This window comes from Pipistrellus hanaki (genome assembly GCF_964339955.1).
Source record: "Pipistrellus hanaki genome assembly, chromosome: 16".
NCBI lineage: Eukaryota > Metazoa > Chordata > Mammalia > Chiroptera > Vespertilionidae > Pipistrellus > Pipistrellus hanaki.
In genome coordinates, this window is record NC_140518.1 from 36,385,634 (window position 1) to 36,406,648 (window position 21,015).

General features: G+C 43.0%; 1 protein-coding gene across 4 annotated transcripts in view; it reads left to right on the forward strand.

Moving 5' to 3' along the window:
- LOC311611241 (NACHT, LRR and PYD domains-containing protein 1a-like) overlaps nucleotides 1–21,015 on the forward strand; it is a 53,835-nt gene that overhangs the window by 4,675 nt on the left and 28,145 nt on the right. For all 4 annotated transcript variants that reach the window (XM_084863177.1, XM_084863178.1, XM_084863179.1 and 1 more), the window contains exons 3-6: nucleotides 1,892–3,521; nucleotides 12,499–12,669; nucleotides 18,085–18,255; nucleotides 19,805–19,894. In XM_084863177.1, coding sequence (XP_084719303.1) covers nucleotides 1,892–3,521; nucleotides 12,499–12,669; nucleotides 18,085–18,255; nucleotides 19,805–19,894 — 2,062 coding nt within the window. The remainder of the gene's footprint in view (nucleotides 1–1,891; nucleotides 3,522–12,498; nucleotides 12,670–18,084; nucleotides 18,256–19,804; nucleotides 19,895–21,015) is intronic.

Consider the following 21,015-nt stretch of genomic DNA (forward strand, 5'->3'; position numbering starts at 1 on the left):
TTTAAAGTTGAATCTAAATCAGGTCCTGTGAGTTTAATGTACCTGGATGTATATCTCTTCAGACATCTTGAATTATATAGAATTTTTATGTCATTAAATATCATTTTTCTTTTACTTTTTCAACCATTTAAATGTTAACAACCATTCTTATGTCACAGGTTGTATAACAGGTAGACACTAAGATTTGGCCAGAGTTTTCCAACCCCTGGTCAAAACCATAATACTAAAATGTATCCTGTTAGAAGTATTGGTGGTAAGGGTAGAATTTTGAAAGTTTTACTAAATCAAGAGGATTTAAGTATGTGGCATGCTAGCAGAACCATTAAAACCAAGATATTTTGTAGAACATGGTACCAAAAAAGCCTAAGTCTTCTCTTGGTAACTCAGGCAGATACAGGATTCAGAGTGGGATGGGCCATAGCCATGATGCAGATTGGCCATATTGATGCATTAGAAGATCTTCACTTTGCCAGAAATGTTCTCATGAGAGACAGTAAAAGTGGATCTTTAGGTCATGATTCCAGAGGAGGAAGTGAGCCCCTAATACCCCAGTTTCACCAAGCTACAGGTAAAAATTGGCCCCACATACTCTGGAGGTCCAGCAGGTTTCCCAGATGAACTGGGCTTCAGGACCCCAGGTGGGTTGCTTGCATCATCTCAAACATTCATCTATGAAGAGAGGTGAAAATCACTCAAAATAGCTGAAGCTGGTTTAGCTCAATGAATAGAGTGTCGGCCTGCAGACTCAAGGGTCCCAGGTTCAATTCCAGTCAAGAGCATGTACCTTGGTTGCAGGCACATCCCCAATAGGGGTTGTACAGGAGGCAGCTGATAGATGTTTCTCTCTCATCAATGTTTCTAATTATCTTCGTTCCTCTCTATAAAAAAACAAACAAACAAAAACAAAACTATATATATATATATATATATATATATATATATATATATATATATATATATATATTCTGAAGGGGAAGAAGGGAAAAAGATGTAACTTGGAATCTGACAGCTATAACCGTGAGGTTCCTCCCAGGGGCACAGTCCCTGACATGTGCTCAGGTCCTCACAGTTCACAAACCACTTCCTCCTCTGTCCAGGTGGTTTCTCCCAGAAGCAGACCCTGACACTACATTGGAGAGCAGGTGGCTTATTCAGGAACTGGTTCCCTGGAAGCACCATTAGGAGAGAGAAGTGGGAAGGGCAAGGGGGAAACCATTGAAACCTGCATTGTGGAGCAACTGAGGTTCAATGAACTATGGATCTTCAGAAGACAATGTTGTCTTTCCTGGGGCCCAGGATACTACCACCTATCACTGGTTGAGAGCTCCCCCTGGAGCTTTAATTCCCCAGGGCTTCTGGCCTGTCACACCCAATGCCTGAGAGAGAGTCCTCAGACAGAAAACCACAGATGCAAGTAGAATATCCTTGCCCTATGATTCAATGGGTGGGTACAGAGGAGGTACTCTCAGGAACCAATAGTATTCGCTTCAACATCCATTATATCCTTCACTCGACCATAACTACTTATAATTTATGACTGAAAAAACTGATGCTAGTGGAGCTAATAGCTCATGTCATGGAATTAATGAGAGCAGAAAATTGTGTCTGTTTGTTCACTCTTTATTTCAAGCCTCAGAGTGTAAGCCTTAGATAATAGCAAAATGAAGAATTATCACCCTATGAGAATAATTTGGTCAAGTCAAAACTTAAGCTGGACCTTGCTTTCTCCACTGGTCTGATAAGACCCTGTTTTCTCCACTGGCCTGACAAGAATGTACCATATCAGCAGTCAGCACAGTATGTAGCTTCAACTGGGTTGAGAAAACAATTGTGGAATGAATAAGTGGAGAAACAATTGAACAAATGTTCCATCTTTTTCTCCTTTCTGTAGAAATCAAAGAAAAATGCCAGAAACAAAGGAGAGTTTGTTCCTGCCCCACTCAGTCATGGAGAAATGAGTATTTGCACCAAAAATTCACACAGCTGATACTTCTACACAGATCTCAACCCAGAGGCTATGACCTCCTGCTCAGGAGAAGAAGGAATCACGAGGTGGTACATGAACAAGGATATTTGATGGAGATTGGAGACTTATTTGGCCCAGGCCTGAGTACCCAGGAGGAGCCTCCCACTGTCGTGGTGCATGGGGCTGCTGGAATCGGGAAGTCAACCCTGGCCAGGCAGGTGAGGAGAGCCTGGGAGGAAGGCTGGCTCTTCAGGGACCGCTTCAAGCATGTCTTCTACTTCAACTGCAGAGAGCTGGTCCTGTATGAGACAATGAGTCTCGCTGAGCTCATCACTACAGACTGGGCTGCTCCTGATGCTCCTCCCATTGGGCAGATCCTGTCTCAGCCAGAGCAGCTGCTCTTCATTCTTGATAACTTAGATGAACTAAAATGGGGCCTGAAGAAGCCGAGTTCTGGGCTCTGTCTACACTGGAGGCAACAGGGGCCAGAGCGCACACTGCTGGGCAGTTTGCTAAGGAAAACCTTACTTCCCAAGGCTTCCCTGCTTATCACAGCTCGGAGCACAGCTCTGAGAAAACTCATGCCTTCTTTAAAGCATCCTCGCTGGGTGGAGGTCCTGGGATTCTCCGAGTTGGCCAGGAAGGAGTATTTCTTCCAATATTTCACAGATAAGAGCCAAGCAATTAGAGCCTTCACCTTGGTTGAATCCAACCCAGCTCTCTTCACCATGTGTCTCATGCCCTTGGTGTCCTGGCTGGTCTGCACTTGCCTGAAGCAGCAGATGGAGCAGGAGCAACCACTCTCACTGACCTCCCAGACCACCACAGCCCTCTGTCTGCACTACTTTTTCCAAGTTCTCCAGGCTCAGTCCCTCGGGTCTAAGCTAAGGGGCTTCTGCTCTCTGGCTGCTGAAGGCATCTGTCAAGGAAAGACTCTGTTCAACCTAGAGGACTTCAGGAAACATGGGTTAGATGAGGCTCACATCTCCACTCTCTTAAACATGGGTGTTCTTAAAGAGCACTCCACCCCTCAGAGCTATAGCTTCATTCACCTGTGCTTCCAGGAGTTCTTTGCAGCAATGTCCTATGCTTTAGGCAATAGAGTGTGGAAAATTGATCACTATGATAACATCAAATTTATAAAAGACTTGACAGATGTATATGACAAGGATGACCTATTTGGGGAACCAACCACATGTTTCCTATTTGGCCTTTTGAGTGATCAGGGGATGAGAGAGATGGAGAGCATCTTCAAACGCAGCCTGTCTCGGGAGCGGCATTCCTATCTGCTGCAGTTGGCCAATAGTAAGGTCCTTGAGAAGCATCTGAACCTAGACCCATATTCCTGGCATTTGCTGCATTGTTTTTATGAGATTCAGGATGAAAACTTTATGAAAAATATTTTCACTTTTAATGAAATGAGGATATGTGTCCAAACTGACATGGAACTCTTGCTGTTCACTTTCTCCTTTACATTCTGTCACCACATTAAAAGGCTTCAACTGAATGCGGGTGGACAGCACAGACAAGCAGGAAGGACTTCTGGTGCATTTCTGTAAGTGCTTCCCATCTCTCCTCTCTCCAGCTCCTCTGTTGGTATCACTGTCCTACCACTGAGGGAACTCTCACCAGGGGCTAAAGGATTGATGTGACCAGTGACTTCTGACCCCCATTCTCTGTCCACATAGGATCTTCTGCTGCAGTATCTGACCATGTGACTTTCCCTCCCTGCTTCTGGTAAGCCTGCTGTGCCCCTGCCTTGCACTGCTGCTTCTCTTCCTGTCTCTGTCACGATGGCCACCTTCTCTCCTGGGTGCACTTCCACCCTATGCCAATATCAGCTACCCTCCACCCAGCCCACCTGCCTCTGTTTCTCCCTCACACATGCTTCCTTCATGGAACAGCTCACTCAGCTGCTTCAGGCACCCCCTTGATTGCTGTTGATTATGACATTGGGCTTAAGTTCTCCCCTGTCACCTCAGAATGTGTCTATCTGAAAAGGAGTCTTTATTTTTCTCTACAAAACTAACTTCCCTATTTGTTTCAATGATGCACTATTGCCCCAGGTACTCTGCTGAAACCAACCATCTGAGTAGTATGACAGAGTAGATTTCTCAAATTACCCTACAGCACCAGTAACACTGTTAACTTTCACATCGAGGTCCCATACCTCAGGGGCAGCTTTGATCTATTAGTACTTTGATGTGTCTAACTCCCCTTTAAATGATTCACTCCGTAAATGTGAATTAAAGCACTGATTTTACACCAGCTCCTAAAGATCACAGATTAGTAAAGCACAGCCCTGTCCACTACAAACTCAAATCTGGAAGAGAAGATAGATATCCATCTAATAACTAGAACAGCATGCAAAGTCCCTGGTAAGAGAGGCACGGACAAGGTGAAATCATAATTTTAGAAGGGGGACCACTCAAGTGGACCTGATTAGTACAGTCTCAGATAAAGAAATGGTAGACTTGGGTATTTTATTTTCAGACTAGAGGCCTGGTGCATGAATTCATGCACGGGTGGGCTCCCTTGGCCTGGTCTGTGGGGATCGGGCTGAAACCAGCTCTCTGACATCCCCCGAGGGGTCCTGGATTTCGAGACGGTGGTTCTTGGGTGACTCACCCCGGAATCGGGCTCCCTCTTCTTTGGTTCCAGTTGTGTCACCCGAGAACTGCAGCTGTCAAGTCACTGCAACTAAGCAGCTCCTGCATTGAGCATCTGCCCCTGGTGGTCAGTGTACATCATAGCTACCAGTTGGAGCATTTGCCCTCTGGTGGTCATTGGGTGTCATAGCTACCAGTAGGACAGTCAAAGGGTCTGACAGTTGCTTAGGCTTTTATATATATAGATTTACAATATTTTTTTCTAATATCAAACTAATGTTCATTATAGAAAAATGAGAACATGCAAATAAGCAAAATTAAAATCAACCCAATTTCTATCACTCATAGGTGACCATCATTATAAATTTAGCTATATATCCTCTTGTCTTATTTTTATGGACATTTTAGAGCAAAACTGAGCCATACTATACATTTTATTTCAGTCAGCTTTATTCCTTTATTTTTATTTTAAATATATTTTTATTGATTTCAGAGAGGAAGAGAGAAGAGAGAAAGAAACATCAATGATGAAAGAAAATCATTTTTTGGCTACCTCCTGCATGCCCTCTATTGGGGATCAAGCATGCAACCAGGGTATGTGCCCTTGACCGAAATCAAACCTGGGGCCCTTCAATCTGCAGGCTGATGCTCTAGGGCTCTTTATTTTTATATTGAGACTTTCTTCTTATGTTATTAGGTAGCCTAATATAATAACACTGAAAGGTTCTAAGTTAGGCCAAGGTTGCACAGAACCGACTCAAGGCTTAATGTAGTCAAAACTATATTTACTTAAGGTGTCTGGGTGCAGATGGGCTGAGTTCAGGAAAGAAGTCAGCCCCAAATGGGAGAGGAAGAAGGGTTTTTTTAGGTGCTTAGGGAGAGCTGCAGGTGACTTCTGCTGACACATGTATCTGGACTGGGCTGTAGGAGGCGTCTGTTGATGCATGTATCTGGGCTGTGCAAGAGTTGTAGTCTCAGAAGTTCCTGTAAGATATTTGCTCAAGGGGAGCACATTTTTGTAAAGCTTAGGCTTGTAGAACAAACTTAGTTTCTGCTAAGTTAGAGCTCTATTTCCTTTTTTTCTTTTTTTTAATCTTTGTTGTTCATATTATTCCAGATGTTCCTCTTTTTTCCCCCTGTAGCTCCCCTCCACCCAGTTCCCACCCCACCCCATGCCCTCACTCCCTCCCCCCCCCACTGTCATCGTCCATAGGTGTAAGATTTTTGTCTAATCTCTTCCCACACCCCCACACCCTCTTCCTCCAAGAATTGTCAGTCCACTCCCTTTCCATGTCCATGATTTTATTTCATGCACCAGTTTATTCTCTTCATTAGATTTTTTATTCATTTGATTTTTAGATTCACTTGTTGATATATATGTATTTGTTGTCACTTTGTTGTTCCTAAATTTTTATTTTTATCTTTTTCTTCTTCTTCCTCTACTTAAAGAATACCCTTCAGCATTTTGTATATTACTGGTTTGGTGGTGATGAACTTCGTTAGCTTTTTCTTATCTCTGAAGCTCTTTAACTGACCTTGAATTCTGAATGATAGCTTTGCTGGGTAGAGTAATCTTGGTTGTAGGTTTTTGCTATTCATCACTTTGAATATTTCTTGCCACTCCCTTCTGGACTACATAGTTTCTGTTGAGAAATCAGCTGACAGTCATATGAGTACTTCCTTGTAGGCAACTAACTGTTTTTCTCTTGCTGCTTTTAAGAGTCTCTCTTTGTTTTTTGCCCTTGGCATTTTAATTATGATGTGTCTTGGTGTGGTCCTCTTTGGATTCCTTTTGTTTGGAGTTCTGTGCACTTCCTGGACTTATAAGTCTATTTCTTTCACCAGGTGGGGGAAGTTTTTCAGTCATTATTTCTTCAAATAGGTTTTCAATATCTTGCTCTCTCTCTTCTTAAAGCAGCCCCATAATTCAGATGTTGGTACGCTTGAAGTTATCCCAGAGGCTCCTTACTCTATCTTCATATTTTTTTATTCTTTTTTTTTTCTCTTCTGGTTGGGTGTTTTTTGCTCCCTCGTATTTCAAATCTTTGATTTGATTCTTGAAATACTCTAATCTACAGTTGAATCTCTTTATATTATTCCTTATTTCAGTCAGTGTGTGCTTAATTTCTGACTGGTCCTTTTCCTTTTTTTTTTTTTTTTTTTTTTTTACATTCTCACGAAGATCCTTGAAAGTCTCCCTAAGTTCCTTGGAGGTTTTTAGAAGATTCTTGAGTAACCTTTATAACTGTGATTGTGACTCTATATCCAGTAGTTTGTTTTCCTCTATTTCTTTCATTCATGACATGTTTCTTTGTCTCTGCATTTTGGCTGCTTCCCTATGTTGATAGAATGGCTTTATGTGGTAGATGTCCTATAGGTCCCAATGGCTCAGCCTCTCCAATCACCTGAGGTGGACTCTCTTCATTCACCTCTTTGTGGGCTGCGTGCACAGTCTTGTTGTAGTTAAGCCTTGATTGCTTTTGATCTCAGTGGGAGAAATTGACCTCCAGGCTAATTGGCTGTGAAGACCAGCTGTGTCTACAATGGAAGTACTGCTGTGCAGGAGACCCTTATGGGACAAGGCTTGCTTTAGTGAGGCTTTGGTGCTCAATGAGTCTTCCAATTGAGTGTGTCACTTATGGATGTGAAGAGTTTTAATCCAGTATGGTCTCACACTGACCACTGGCCCTTGGATCTCTAAGTAGGTGCAAAGTCAGCCACTGCCTGAGGCCATCTAGCAGGAACTACAGAGAGATCTGTAGATTCCTCCTCTTTGTATGGGATTTGGAAGTGCCCAGATGAGGCCTATCTGTGAAGCAGGGCAGGCTGCTGCTGCCAGGCTTGGGCCTTCTTTTGGAAGCTCTGAGGCTAACAACAGGATGTGTTAGCAATGAAACAAACCCCTCCCTCTTTGGCTAAGAGATAGTCTAGGGCAGTGGTTTAAAAGGTTAGTGATCACTAGTCTAGGGTTAATTGAGGGACCATTTTAGGAATATAAGAGTATTATGAAGATAAACAAAGAGATGTGACCTGAAGAGAAATCCTGTAAATTGCTTGGAGCCAGAGGTCTGTAATGAATTCAAAAATATCTTGCACTGTTCGATAGGATAGTCTGCGCCAGATGGGGAAATGTTGTCACTAACAATCTGCAGGAATGTGAAAATCTAGGTATATAATTTATTAGTCATTTGGCTGAAATGAGAGAAGGGCTATTTTTCTCCAGGAAAGCTAATAGAGGGTAGGTTACCCTGGAGGTAAGGTTTTTCTTTTTCCCCATTTTGTCCCTTGCTAGGCCTCTGGAGTTTTCTACCTTGGTGAGTTTCTACACCTGTACCTGGCCCATTGTCCTTGCTCTGGGGGTCAGAAGAATGATGAGGCCAGGGCACAAAAGGAGGTTTTGATGGTATTTAGGGGTGATATTTCTTGAGTACAAGAAGGGCTTTGATGGTATTCAGGGGTGGTATTTTCCTGAGTACAAGTAGAAGACAATTTGTTTTATATTTACATTTTAGTATTACTGGAGCAAAAACTAGAACAATAAGAGTTATGGCAAATGGTCTGGTCAGTGGTCGGCAAACTAATTAGTCAACAGAGCCAAATATCAACAGTACAACGATTAAAATTTCTTTTGAAAACCGACTTCTACACATGGGCCACGAAGTTTCAATCACACTGTACATGCATGCCTGCATGTGGTATTTTGTGGAAGAGCCACACTCAAGGGAGGGGCCAAAGAGCTGCATGTGTCTCGCAAGCAGCAGTTTGCCAGCCATTGGTCTGGTAGAAGGAAAGAGACATTAGAGGGTTGTCATCTTATACACCAAAATGAGTTTTATTCTTAAATTATTTACTTTTAAGTGTCCTTGGTTTAGGAAGATAGGATTTACTAGATGGTTGTGGACTACTGTCTTACTATCTCAGTTTCTCTTTTCTGCTTGTTGTGGCTTACTGGCCCGTGTCATTTATATAACTTCCTTTTAACATTTTTCCTACAAATCTTCTATAACTCTCATGAACCTTTTTACGACTTTCATAAACATTCTTACAACTTTAACTCACTTTCTTTTTTCTTTAAAAATGAATGTTTATGCCTTATATCCTCTATTAAGAAAACCATACAATATTTAAACCTTAATTTTTCAATGATAATAAAAAAATAAGCAACCAACATTTCTTAAATTGACATTTATGAACATGCTCACTTTTAAGAGATATACCTTGCCGAAACTGGTTTGGCTCAGTGGATAGAGCATCGGCCTGTGGACTGAAAGGTCCCAGGTTCATTTCTGGTCAAGGGCATGTATCTTGGTTTTGGGCACATCTCAGTAGGGGGTGTGCAGGAGGCAGCTGGTTGATGCTTCTCTCTCATCGATGTTTCTAGCTCTCTGTCCCTCTCCCTTCCTCTCTGTAAGAAATCAATAAAATACATTTTTAATAAAATAAATATACTTTTAATAAAGTACAAGACATTACATTAACAGTTCTAAATTTATCTTATAGATTTTCTATAATAAAAGTTAAAATCAGGTGAACTTAAAACTTATTGAAATATTTAGATGTTTATCATTTAACCCAGCAATGCTCTAAAGCTTTTTAGTTGCCAAAACTTTGGAAAATTATGTATAGACATATGAAACTGGAAAAAAGTCAGGGGGAGAAGGAGCAGGCCCAGCAGCCTTCTCCCAGGCCTCTAGCTGCTTGGATTTAAAACTGCCACATTTTTCCTTAAATATAACATGCTAAGGTTTGGGTGATAATGAGTTCAGCTTCTGATAGTAGCCAGACTGTTAAGTAAACATTTGTAGTTTTGCAGTAAAGAAAGTTGTTCTTTGGAAAAGGAGGGTGAGAAGGCACTAAGGTCAGAGCAGTTTTCAGAGCATTAAAGGAGTGAGAATGCTGGCCTTGGGATCTAAAAGTTCAGTGAAGAGTCTCTTTGCCATGTCATGTTATAGAGGAATTTTTTTAAAAGACTGAGGTTGGGAATGCAGAGAAGAGAGTATGTAGCAAGTCTGAGAAAGGAGAGTATTTTTTTGTTTAGAGAAGAGACAGTCATGGAGGAGATAAGGTGTTTATAGTCTAAGGAATGGCACAGATTTATGGGATGAGAGTGAAACTGAAGTAGGTGGCTGTCATTTAAGACAACTGGGCTTTATGAGGGGATGCGTGTACCACTCCTGTTGGGGAAGAAGAGTGGATAAGCGGGTATTTAGTAAGATGCAGTGTAAGGTGAGGTAGCTAATGACTGTGAGACTGCTCCATCAACCCCATAATAGAGACTGAGGAGGGGACAAGGGTCCCAGAAAATTTGGAGAGGGCAGAATAAGTGGCCTTTGTGTCAATTAAAAAGGACATCAGCTTACCTGCCACCACAATCATTACCCAAGGCTCTGTCCTGGTGATGTAAGTGTGTGGGGCCCTCTCAGGGCCTGGGCAGCTTCTGTCTTTGGTGGCTAGTCCCAGAAGGTCTGGGAGCTCCAAACCGGATCCAGGGGGTGGCCTTGCTGAGGTCTGACCTGGAGAGGCCGGACTACTTACTGTCTGATTTCTAGTGGCCTTCCCTCCTGTACCCTGGGCAGGGCCTAGGCAGGGGTCTTGGGTTTGTGTAGGACTTGGTCCTGTGTACTTTCTTGTTGTATTTGAAGCATGATCCCGGAGGAAACTTAGCTCCTGACTTACCCTTGGTTGGAGGACTGGCACTTTATTTGGGGTTTATGAGAGTGATGGCTAAGAACTGAAAGGCCCTCATCTGGGCCTCAGCCTTGGCCAGATTTCGTCTTAGTTTTGGGTTTGGATTTCCTTGTCTCTATTATTAAAAACCTTAAAGGTTGTTTTTTAAAGGTCTCTTTGGGATTTTAGTTCCTTCTGGGCCTATAGGGTCAAGGTTGATGTATTTTTTCATGGCCTGTGTAAGGTGAGAGAAAAGACTGCTGGATTTTCATGGGTGACCTCTGCTAATTTTTTATAATTAACTGCGTTCTGGGCTGTCTTTCTTAGTCCTTCTATCAGCCAGAGAACCATCAAGACCTGTGGCCTGTCTGCCCTTCCTGATAGCTCCATTCTGTAGGTCCCTGTTAGGGACAGCATCTGCTTGGCCTGGGAAGGCAGGAACCTGCCAGCAGAGGGTATTCATGTGGCCCTGGGCATGAAGCTAGATTTAGTGCCAGCAATCTCCCGAAGGGAGCACTTTAAGGCTAGTGTCAGAGTTGAAGGAAAAAGAGAGCCAAAAACCTGTTCCAGAGCAGGTATGAGATAGGATGGTGGCAGTGGGTAGGGTGGCAGACTCTCAGGCTGCTGAGACTGGGGAGCTGTAGGCTGGGCCTGGGGGATGTTCAGTAGGATCAAAAGTGGTGAAGGAGGAGGATTTGAGATGGGGGAGAGGTTTTGGAGGGCTTAGAGTGAGGAAGAAAAATCTGTGAGGGTGGGCAGCTGTAGCAGAGAAAAGGATGTGTCCTTAAGTGTAAAAATGCCTGATCGTATGGGACCTCAGACCACCTGGTCTGTTGGCAGCAGAAGTTGCCAAGATCACTGAGATTTTGGAAATCAAAAGTACCATTCTCAGCCATTGGGACCTATTTTCTAATTTGCATTGCAGCCAAACAGTATTGCAATAAAAAATTAGGCACTTGGGACATAGGTCCTGAGCAAACCCTAGGGCCTGTAGATTCTTAAGAAGACATCCCAGGGGTGTGGTGCAGGGAATGGCCGACTGTGTGTTCCACATAAGTGGGCCTTGAGTCTAATTTCCCATGGACAGTAAGTTAGAGAAAGGCGTCCCCTTCTCCTCCTGAGCATCAGAAATACATGGGTGATCACACCTGTAGGCATACCCACAGACAGGTGGACCAGGGAACCTGGTTCCCGGGGAGTGTGTTCTGACCAGCGCTGGATTTCGGCTAGGGAGTGGGTATACAATCACAGCCCAGAGCCTGACCCTCATTATCCCGGACATAAAAAGCAGAACAGCCCAAAAAGAAAGGGATAATAGACTGAGCACTTACTAGTTAATCCCAGGTCCACAGACATGAAGGGAAAGATGAATTGAATTGGGGACATATTGGGTCAAGGTGCTACTTGGCTATCGAGGTGGATTTACTTGGCAATAAAATTGAGATTGCAGTTTGCATCTTGAAATAAATAAAAATCTATTCTATTTGGGAGTAGATAAAATCACTTAAATAGTGTGTGAAATATAAAATTTAAATTGGTGGAAATTATACAAGACAATCTATCCTATAACTTTCAAACAAAGCCCATCCTCCTCTCCCACATTCTGTAAATGTTCTCTCCCAGAACATTCCCTTTTGCCATCTCTCACCTGAGGAACCTCTCTACGTTCTTGCAATTATGGGAAGGCTATATGGACCCACACAAGCCAATCTGGACAACAGTATAGTATGTAGTAATATACAAAAATCCATCACAAAACTATCTTTAAACCAACTCGCCCAGATTCTGTTCCCACCTCCCATCTCTTCCTTTCCTTTCTGGAAACTGTAACTTTACAAAATCCATGCCAAAGGAATAAAGACATGTCTGCATTGATGAGAGGAAGACTGTCTGTATCCCCAAGGTCTTTATCAGGCCTTAAGCTGGACACTAAAGATTTTTTTAAATAAAAAAATGAACATCTGCCCCAGCCCACAAGAAATTCCCAGACTGAGGCAGAAACAGACACACTAAATGAGCACCTCAGTGTAGAATGGCAAGGGCTGCACCATGAGAAAGCACACTGAAGGGAGCAATTAGCCCAGGGTGGTGGGAGCAGAGAGGCAGTTCCAGAGACTGATAACCCCTGGCAATAGCCCTGCCCTATGCAGCCTGGCACTTAGAGGAGCCAAATCCCATGGTGTTCAGCACAGTGTGCACATAAGAACCCCCACACACACCTGTCCCATCTACCCTATCTCTCTCTCTCTCCCTCAGGCACAACTGGGGCCTATTTACAGATTGCTGGTGGCAGACTTTCTTCTCTCTTCTCAAAGTCCCTGGAAGCCTGCAGGAGCTGGACCTGAGTGGGAACTCTCTGAGCTGCTCTGCAGTACAGAGTCTTTGTGATGCCCTGAAAAGTCCTCACTGTCACCTGGAGACCTTGAGGTGAGTCTGGCCTGGGTTCTGATCTGAAACAGGGATGGACAGGAGATACAAGATAGAAGTTGTGTCTAGGATGGGTGGGTGGTCTTTGTTTTTGTTTAGGTTTTTAACATTAATTTTTATTTTTCAATTACAGTTGACATACAATATTATATTAGTTCCAGATGTACATCCGAGTCATTCGACATTATAGAACTTACTAAGTGATCATCCTTAAAAATCCTTGTATCCAACAAACATTTATTGATCCCCTCTCTGACCATGGGTACTGCAATAAGCAAATACAGACAGGATTCTATTACCACAGAACTTGCAAGTGAATGACATTAACCACGCAAACAAATGTGTCATTACAGGCCCAGATAAGGGCCTCCAGTGGAAAACAACTTGAATAAAGTGAATATTGAAGGACATGGGAAGAATACAGAGGGTTCACCTAGTTGATGCAGGATGGCAGAAAGTTCAAAGGCCCTGTGGCAGGAGGGTGAATGGGCTGTTATGGAATTGAAAGCAGATAAATGAGGCTGAAGGATGGAGAGAAAGGTGTCCCTTACTTCAGAGATCATGATTTAAGACTGTCTATGCATGGCCCTGTTGGAATTTGGGGTTGTTTTTTTTAATGCAATGTGATTATAATTAAAAGGCTGATAAAAATCAGTATGTTTACAAAGTAGACACAGACTGCCATATAAAACCGGGAATGAAGGACAGCACAGGAAAGGTTAGGAAACCAATTCATATGAAAGTTTCAATTTTCCAATAAAAATGGTGAGAGGTTTCATTAAGGAAAATTACCATAGTTTCTACAAGAAATAGTTGTATCTTGGACTATGGTGTCAGCCACAGAAATGGGGAAAAAAGTGAATGGATTTAAGAAATCTAAAAAGAAAGTAAAATCCAATAGCTTTGAATTATGGAGAAAGAGAGATAGAGCTACAGAAGATAATCTTAGGTTCAGGCCAGAGATATGCATGGGATAGTGGCACCTTCACTGAGATAGAAATACTGAAAGAGGGGTAAATGGGGGATGGAATGTCCAGGGTGTGATTTTGTGCAAAATCTTCAGGTTTTGTTTTTTTTTGAGATATCTAATGAGAGATGTCAAGCAAGTATCAAATTAACTTCTGTGCAAAACTAAGATGCCCCATAAAACAAATCTCAACAAATTTAAGAGAATTGAAACCATGCAAATTATATTACCTGAACATAATGAAATGAAATTGGAACTCAATAACAAAGGAAAATGTAGGAAATTTACACATACACAGAAATGAAACAACATACTCCTAAATACACAATGGGTCAAAGAAGAAATCACAAGGGAAATTTAAAATGCTTTGAGATGAATTAAAAAACAAACAAACATGTATTTGATGCAACTATTTTAAATCAGTGTTTACAGGGAAATGTATATTATCAATGCCTAGATTTTAGAAATAAGGGACACATCTAGTCACCAATTAGAACTGACAAATCTAGAACACTGACACCACCAAATGCTGAAAAGATTGTGGAGCAAAAGGAACCCTTATATATTGCTAGTGGGAATGCAAAATAATAGTGTCATTTTGCAGAATCCTAGTAAACTAAACACACCCTTACCATTTGATCCAGCAGTCCTGCTCCTTGGTATTTACTCAAATGAGTTGAAAACCTATGCCCACACAAAAATCTGCACAATGGTGTTTATGTCAGTTTTATATGTAATTGCCCAACCTGGAAAGCAATCAGTCGTCCTTCAGTAGGTGAGCAGATAAATAAATCATGGTATATCTATACATTGAAATATTATTCATCATGTGAAAAAAAATGAACCCTAGAGCTATGAAAAGAATGAGTGAACCTTAACTGCATATTACTTGTTGAAAAAAAGTACATCTGAAAAACTATATACTATATTATTCCAACAATGTGAAATTCTTAAAATGACAAAAATATGAAGACAGTAAAAAGATCTATGATTGCCAGGCATTTGGGGAGGTAGAGATAAATAGGCAGAGCAGAGTGACTACTCTATATGACACTATAATGGTGGATACCTGTCATTTTAAAAAATATATATTTTATTGATTTTTTACAGAGAGAAAGGGAGAGGGATAGTGAGTTAGAAACATCGATGAGAGAGAATCATCGACCAGCTGCCTCCTGAACACCCCCCATCGGGGATGTGCCCGCAACCAATGTACATGCCCTTGACCGGAATCAAACCTGGGACCTTTCAGTCCACAGGACAATGCTCTATCCACTGAGCCAAACCGGTTTTGGCTACATGTCATTTTTTATTTCAAAAAACCATAGAATATAAAGCACAAAAAATGAGCCATAATGTAACCTATGGATTTTGGGTGATTATGATGTGTCAATGTAGGTTCAATGATTCCAACAAATTTACTACTCTCCTGGCTGATGTTGATAATGGGGGTGGCTGTGTATATAGGGAAAGAGGTATATAAGAACTTTCCAGAGACATAGAAACTGTTCCAGAGACATAGAAACACAGAAGTGAATGCAAAACTTCAGAGGGAAGGAAGGAGAGGTACCAATTTTCATTAAAAAACTAAAACTATTCTATACAAGAGAAGTAGTCTGGAGGATAAAAAATGGCAGCAGAGTAAGTAGATGCTGCATAGATATGCTCCCAGGCCAGCAATATATTTTAAAAAAATCATACACCATGATCAAGTGGGATTATTCCAGGGATGCAAGGCTGGTACAGTATTCACAAATCAATAAACATGAAACCTCACATAAACAGATTGGAAGACAAAAATCACATGATCATATCAATAGACACAGAAAAGGCATTCGAAAAAATCCAACACCCATTTTTTATTTAAAAAAAAAAAACTTTCAGCAAAGTGGGAATAGAGGAAACATATCTCAACATAATAAAGGCCATATATGACAAACCTACAGCCACAATCACACTCAATGGGCAAAAAATAAAACCATTTCCCCTAAGAATAGGAGCAAGACAGGGATGCCCACTCTCACCACTCCTGTTTGACATAGTACTAGAAGTGCTAGCCATAGTAATCAGACAAGGAAAAGAAATTTAAAAAGCATCCAAATTGAAAAAGAAGTAAAACTGTCTTTATTCACAGATGACATGATATTGTACATAGAAAACCCCAAATATTCCATAAAAAAAAACAACTATTAGACTTGCCCTAGCTGGTTTAGCTCAGTGGATAGAGCATCAGCCTGCATACTGAAGAGCCTCTGGTTCAATTCTGGTCAAAGGCACATGCCCAGGTTGTGGGCTCACTCCTGAGTAGGGGGCATTCAGGAGGCAGCTGATCACTGATTCTCTCTCATCATTAATGTTTCTATCTCTCTTTCGCCCTCTCCCTTTCTCTCTAAAATCAATGGGGATTGCATTGAATCTATAGATTGCTTTGGGTAGTATGACATTTTAATGACATAGATTCTACCAATCTATGAACACGGTATATTCTTCTATTTGTTTATGCCTTCCTCTATCTTTTTTTTCCAATGTCCTGTAGTTTTCTGAGTACAAGTCTTTTATCTCCTTAGTTAAGCATATTCCCAGGTATCTTAATTTTTTTGGTACAATGATAAATGGGATTGGTTTTTCAGTTTCTCTTTCTGTGAGTTCATTATTGGTGTATTAAAAAGCCATACATTTCTGGGTGTTAATTTTGTATTCTGCTACATTGCTAAATTAATTTATTAAGTGTGGTAATATTTTTAAAATACATATGTATGTATTTTTTAAAATTGCCACACAATAAATTAATTTGGCAATGTAGCAGGATACAAAATATATGTAGTATGGACATTTTAATGATGTTGATTCTACCAATCCATGAACATGGTATGTTCTTCCATCTGTTTATGTCTTCCTCTATCTCTTTTCAATGTCCTGTAGTTTTCTGCATATAGGTCTTTTACCGCCTTTGTTAATTTATTCCTAGGTATCTTAATTTTAGTGTCCTCCACCTCATTCAGAGCCTTTCCACAATTGCATCCCAGACCCCTTTCAGTGGGAACCTGCCAAGTTTCCATCTTCAACTCAGGACTGAAAAACCATACCCTCCTCCAGGATATGCTAGGGACTCTTCAAATTCAGTGTATTCTAAACTAGACTTTCCTACCTAACCAAAAAACATCAATTCCTCCTTTCAGGACTAGCTTGATAGTTTGTAGGATCTGTACAAAATGAAAATGCAGTGATCTTGCTCAAACATCAGGAAAGAAATGAAATCAAAGCTACTAAGATATAAAGCTTTATTCCTTCCACCCCACAGCTGCAGCTATAATTGCTCATCATTGACATTACTTTGAGGGGTGTGCAGCCACAGGAGGGGAGATAGTTACCCTAAGATTATAAGTCACAGAGAAAGTGAGAACTAGGTAAGATGGGAGAATGGGGTTGGAAGCAGATATACACCCTCATGTTGAACTCCACCAAAGCACCCTGTGTCAGCTAACTGGGCATTTGGAAGGGCTGATGTGGTTAACAATTAGGCCCCGTACACAACTGGAAGGTTGGGTTAGTTAATTGTGCTATGCTGATGTGGAGAGGAGGAAGCATTGGTAAGAATTACACAGGAGTGAGAAATGTTGATGAGTGGCTCCTTGGCTGCAGGAGAAGTGAAAATCTCCCATGCTCTGGCAATTTGGCTCAGTGGTTGGAGCATTGACCCCCAAATTGAAGGGTCACGGGTTCAATTTCCAGTTAAGGGTGAGAACCTCAGTTGCAGCTTCAATTCCCGGTGCCCCAACTGGGGCTCCCTGCAGGGGGCAACCAATTCTTTTATCTTTCACATCAGTGTTTCTCCCCTTATCTCTCTCCCCCCTCTCCTCCCTTCCACTCTCTCTAAATATCAATGACGAAAATATCCTTGGTGAAGATTTAAAATAAATTTCTTGCCGAAACCGGTTTGGCTCAGTGGTATATCGTTGGTCTGCGGATTGAAAGGTCCCAGGTTCGATTCCAGTCAGGGGCATGTACGTTGGTTGAAGGCACATCACCGGTGGGGGTGTGCAAGAGCCAACTGGTCAATGTTTCTCTCTCATCGACATTTCTAGCTCTCTATCTCTCTCCCTTCCTCTCTGTAAAAAATCAATAAAATATATATTTTTTAAAAATAAAATAAATTTCTTTTTTTTGCTGGTCTCTTATTTTTATTTATTTTTCAAATCTTTATTGTTGAAGGTATTACATAGATCATCCTTTGTCCCCCCATAAACCTCTTCCACCCTACTGCCATCCTCCCCCATAATTCTCTCACCAAAAATAAAAAATAAAATTTAAGTAAAATGTTCCAGACATGTGTTTCTCTTCCGTTAATATCACCAAGGACCCCAAAAGGACCACAGTACTAGAAATGGAAACCAGACCCCAGTTACCCTGAGGAGAGGGCCCTCAGGACATGCAAATCTCTCCCACAGGCTGGTCAACTGTGGCCTCACGAATGACTATTGCAAGGACCTGGCCTCCATGCTGGCTACCAGCCCCAGCCTGACAGAGCTAGACGTGCAGCAAAACGACCTGGGCGACCTCGGTGTAACGCTGCTCTGCGAAGGGCTCAGGCAGCCTGCCTGCCAACTCAGGAACCTGGGGTAAGGCCCTGGGTCATTTCTGGGCAGAGGACAGGGAAGGGGAGGGAGAGTGATGGGAAAGGGTGTGGGGGCCCTGAAATGGACAGGGGAAGTAAGGGAGCAGAAAAATGCATGGGCAGCCTGCCTCCCCTACCATATCCGCCACTGACTTAGGCCTTGGGACGGCTGGAGTCTTGGCCAAGGCTCCAGCAGACTCTCAGCCTTCCCTCTGAGAGTCCTCCTTTCTCAAACCTAAAGCAGCAGAAAGTGAACACTCTACATGTGGGTCCTCCCAGAGCCCACTCTGACCCTTCACAACCAAGAGCACCCCATCCTATAGGTCTACCACCACCCAACCTCCTCCCCTCTGAGCATGTGTGGCTATCACTATCTCCAGAGCTGGGCCTTTGCAGTAGGTCTGTATCCATGCCCTGCTCACCTGTTACTCCTCACCTGTTACTTTTGGTTGCCTCAGAGTAGCTCTAACACACATGTGTCAAACACAAGACCCGCGGGCCAAATCCAGCCCGCCAGACCTTGCAATGTGGCCCGCACCGCACTGTCATCACTGCACTCCGCTGTCAGTTTATAACATTGTCAGTTTATGACTGTTCAGTAAACCATTCGGCCCTCGATTTAGGCTGAATTTTAGATTTTGGCCCCTTCTCTGATTGAGTTCAACACCCCTACTCTAACACGTCCTGCAAAGGTTTCTGCCTCCTTCCTTCCTAGGGCCCTGGGACTGGGATGAAAGGAACAACCACTTCATCATGGGTCATCCCCTCCCCAAGAGAGAACAGCTCTGACAGCAGGAAGGTCTGTGCCCTCGACAGGTTTAGGGTCTTCACACCTGCCTTGTCCATGGCTCACAATAGGTTACTCCATGTTGGAGGTGAGGACATGGAGGCCCAGAGAGGGCAGCAGCTATCCCAAATCCAACAGAAACCCCAGAGCACAGGGTGTGTGAGAATGGAAACGGGCTCTTTCTTTCCAGGAAGCCACCTAGCCTCTGGGAAGGAAATCTCAGGACCTAGTTTGGTGTGGTGAGTTTGAAGCCATGACTGACTGTTGTCTGGTGGATGCTGTGAAGTGCTGCTGAGTCTGTTTTCAGGAAAGAAGACCCAACCCACACCCCTGAGAGTGCTGCCAGCTACAAGGATGGCCTCTGCCAACTAGAGCCATCTCACACAAAGTCACTGTCCTCCTGCGTGGCTTACATCCAGTGACTGGTGTAGTGGTATAAGGACCCTCCTCCAAGTATGGACAGCCCTGGAGGGTCATTCCCACATCAGAAGCCCCACAGAGTCAGCTGTGCTCCTTGGGACTGCATCACAGCCCAACATGTCACTCTACCCAGTCCTGTTATTCCCTTTGCCCTGGTGTTGACCCAAGAACACTCCCTAATAAACCTCCTAACTCAACTCTACTTTCCATCATAGAATGTGTTTTTAAGGAACCCAGCCCACAACAGGTTCCTACAGGTCCTGGAATGTTCCATGATTCTGGGCCCTGAGGCCCTTGAGATCATGTGGGGGTCCCTGGATAACTAAGCTTCCTTTTTGCTTTGCAGGCTGGACCAGACTCAGCTGAGTGAGGAGGTGAAAAAGATGCTGAGTCTCCTGCAGCAGGAGAAGCCTCAGCTTGTGAATATTGGTAGTTGGTAAGGATGAGACATAGAACTCCCTCGAGCTGACCCAGGCCCACGGCTGACTCCTACAGGCTATTCCAGAAACATGGGCCAGAAGTGGGAATGGGTGAGGTTGGAGGTAGAGACAGACAGAAGCAAGAAGAAGCTGGGAAACCACAGCAGCCAGAATGAGGTTGTTTCTTTGTTTGTTTAGTTCAAACAAGATTATGCCCCTTCTCTGTTTAAACCCTTCCATGAGATGATAAGGAGGTTAAAAAAATGAAGAAATGTGTATCAGTGAGTGGGTAAGATTTGTAACATGAAAAGCAATGATGTTGAGGGGGAGATAAGAAGAAGCAGAGAGAGCTTTGGAGGGGACAGACCAACCTCATTCAATCTCCACACATATAAACACCATGTACACAGTCCAGCTGAGGGGAATCCTGGGAACAGGAGAATACGATTTCCTGCTGGGAATTCTCTGCAGCCCCATGGGCCTTCATTTTGGTATGTTTTCTCCTGTGACTGCAAAATACATCTATGCCCTGGTCCCTATTCCTCGGCCTCACCTAATGTGGCAGAAGACATTAGGAGGCCTTAGAAGGAGCCATACCTCAGAGAACAAATATTGCCTTCAAACCCACAGTGTGTTAGGCACAGGACCATGGACATGGACCCAACACCCAGGAATTAACTCAGCAGGGACACAGACCCAGGTGATCCACAGTATGAATCATTGTGCCTGAGTCAGCGCGAATGCTCTGATGGCCTCTTTGAATCCGTCCAAAGGACCTGAGCTGAGTTATGAAAGGTGGGAGGGCTTGGCTGAGCCTCAAGTGGGTAGATTCCTGACAGAGGTAGAGGCTCTATTCTCAGCTCCTTTGAGGAATGGAAGGATGCCAGGTACCAGAAACACTGCTATTCCAAGTGTGGACCATGGACCAGCAGTGTCAGCATCAGCATCACCTCAGAGCTCATTAAAAAACCCAAATCTCAAGCCTCACTCCAGACTTGCTGAATCAGAAACTGTGTTTTGACAGGGCCTTTCAGCAGCACTGGATTAGAAGTGAGTGAGCAGGGAGAGTGGCAGAGGTGGGATTGGAGCTGAGGGGAGGCAGGAAGTTGGGAGGCAAAGAGGCCTTTGGGCCATGTTA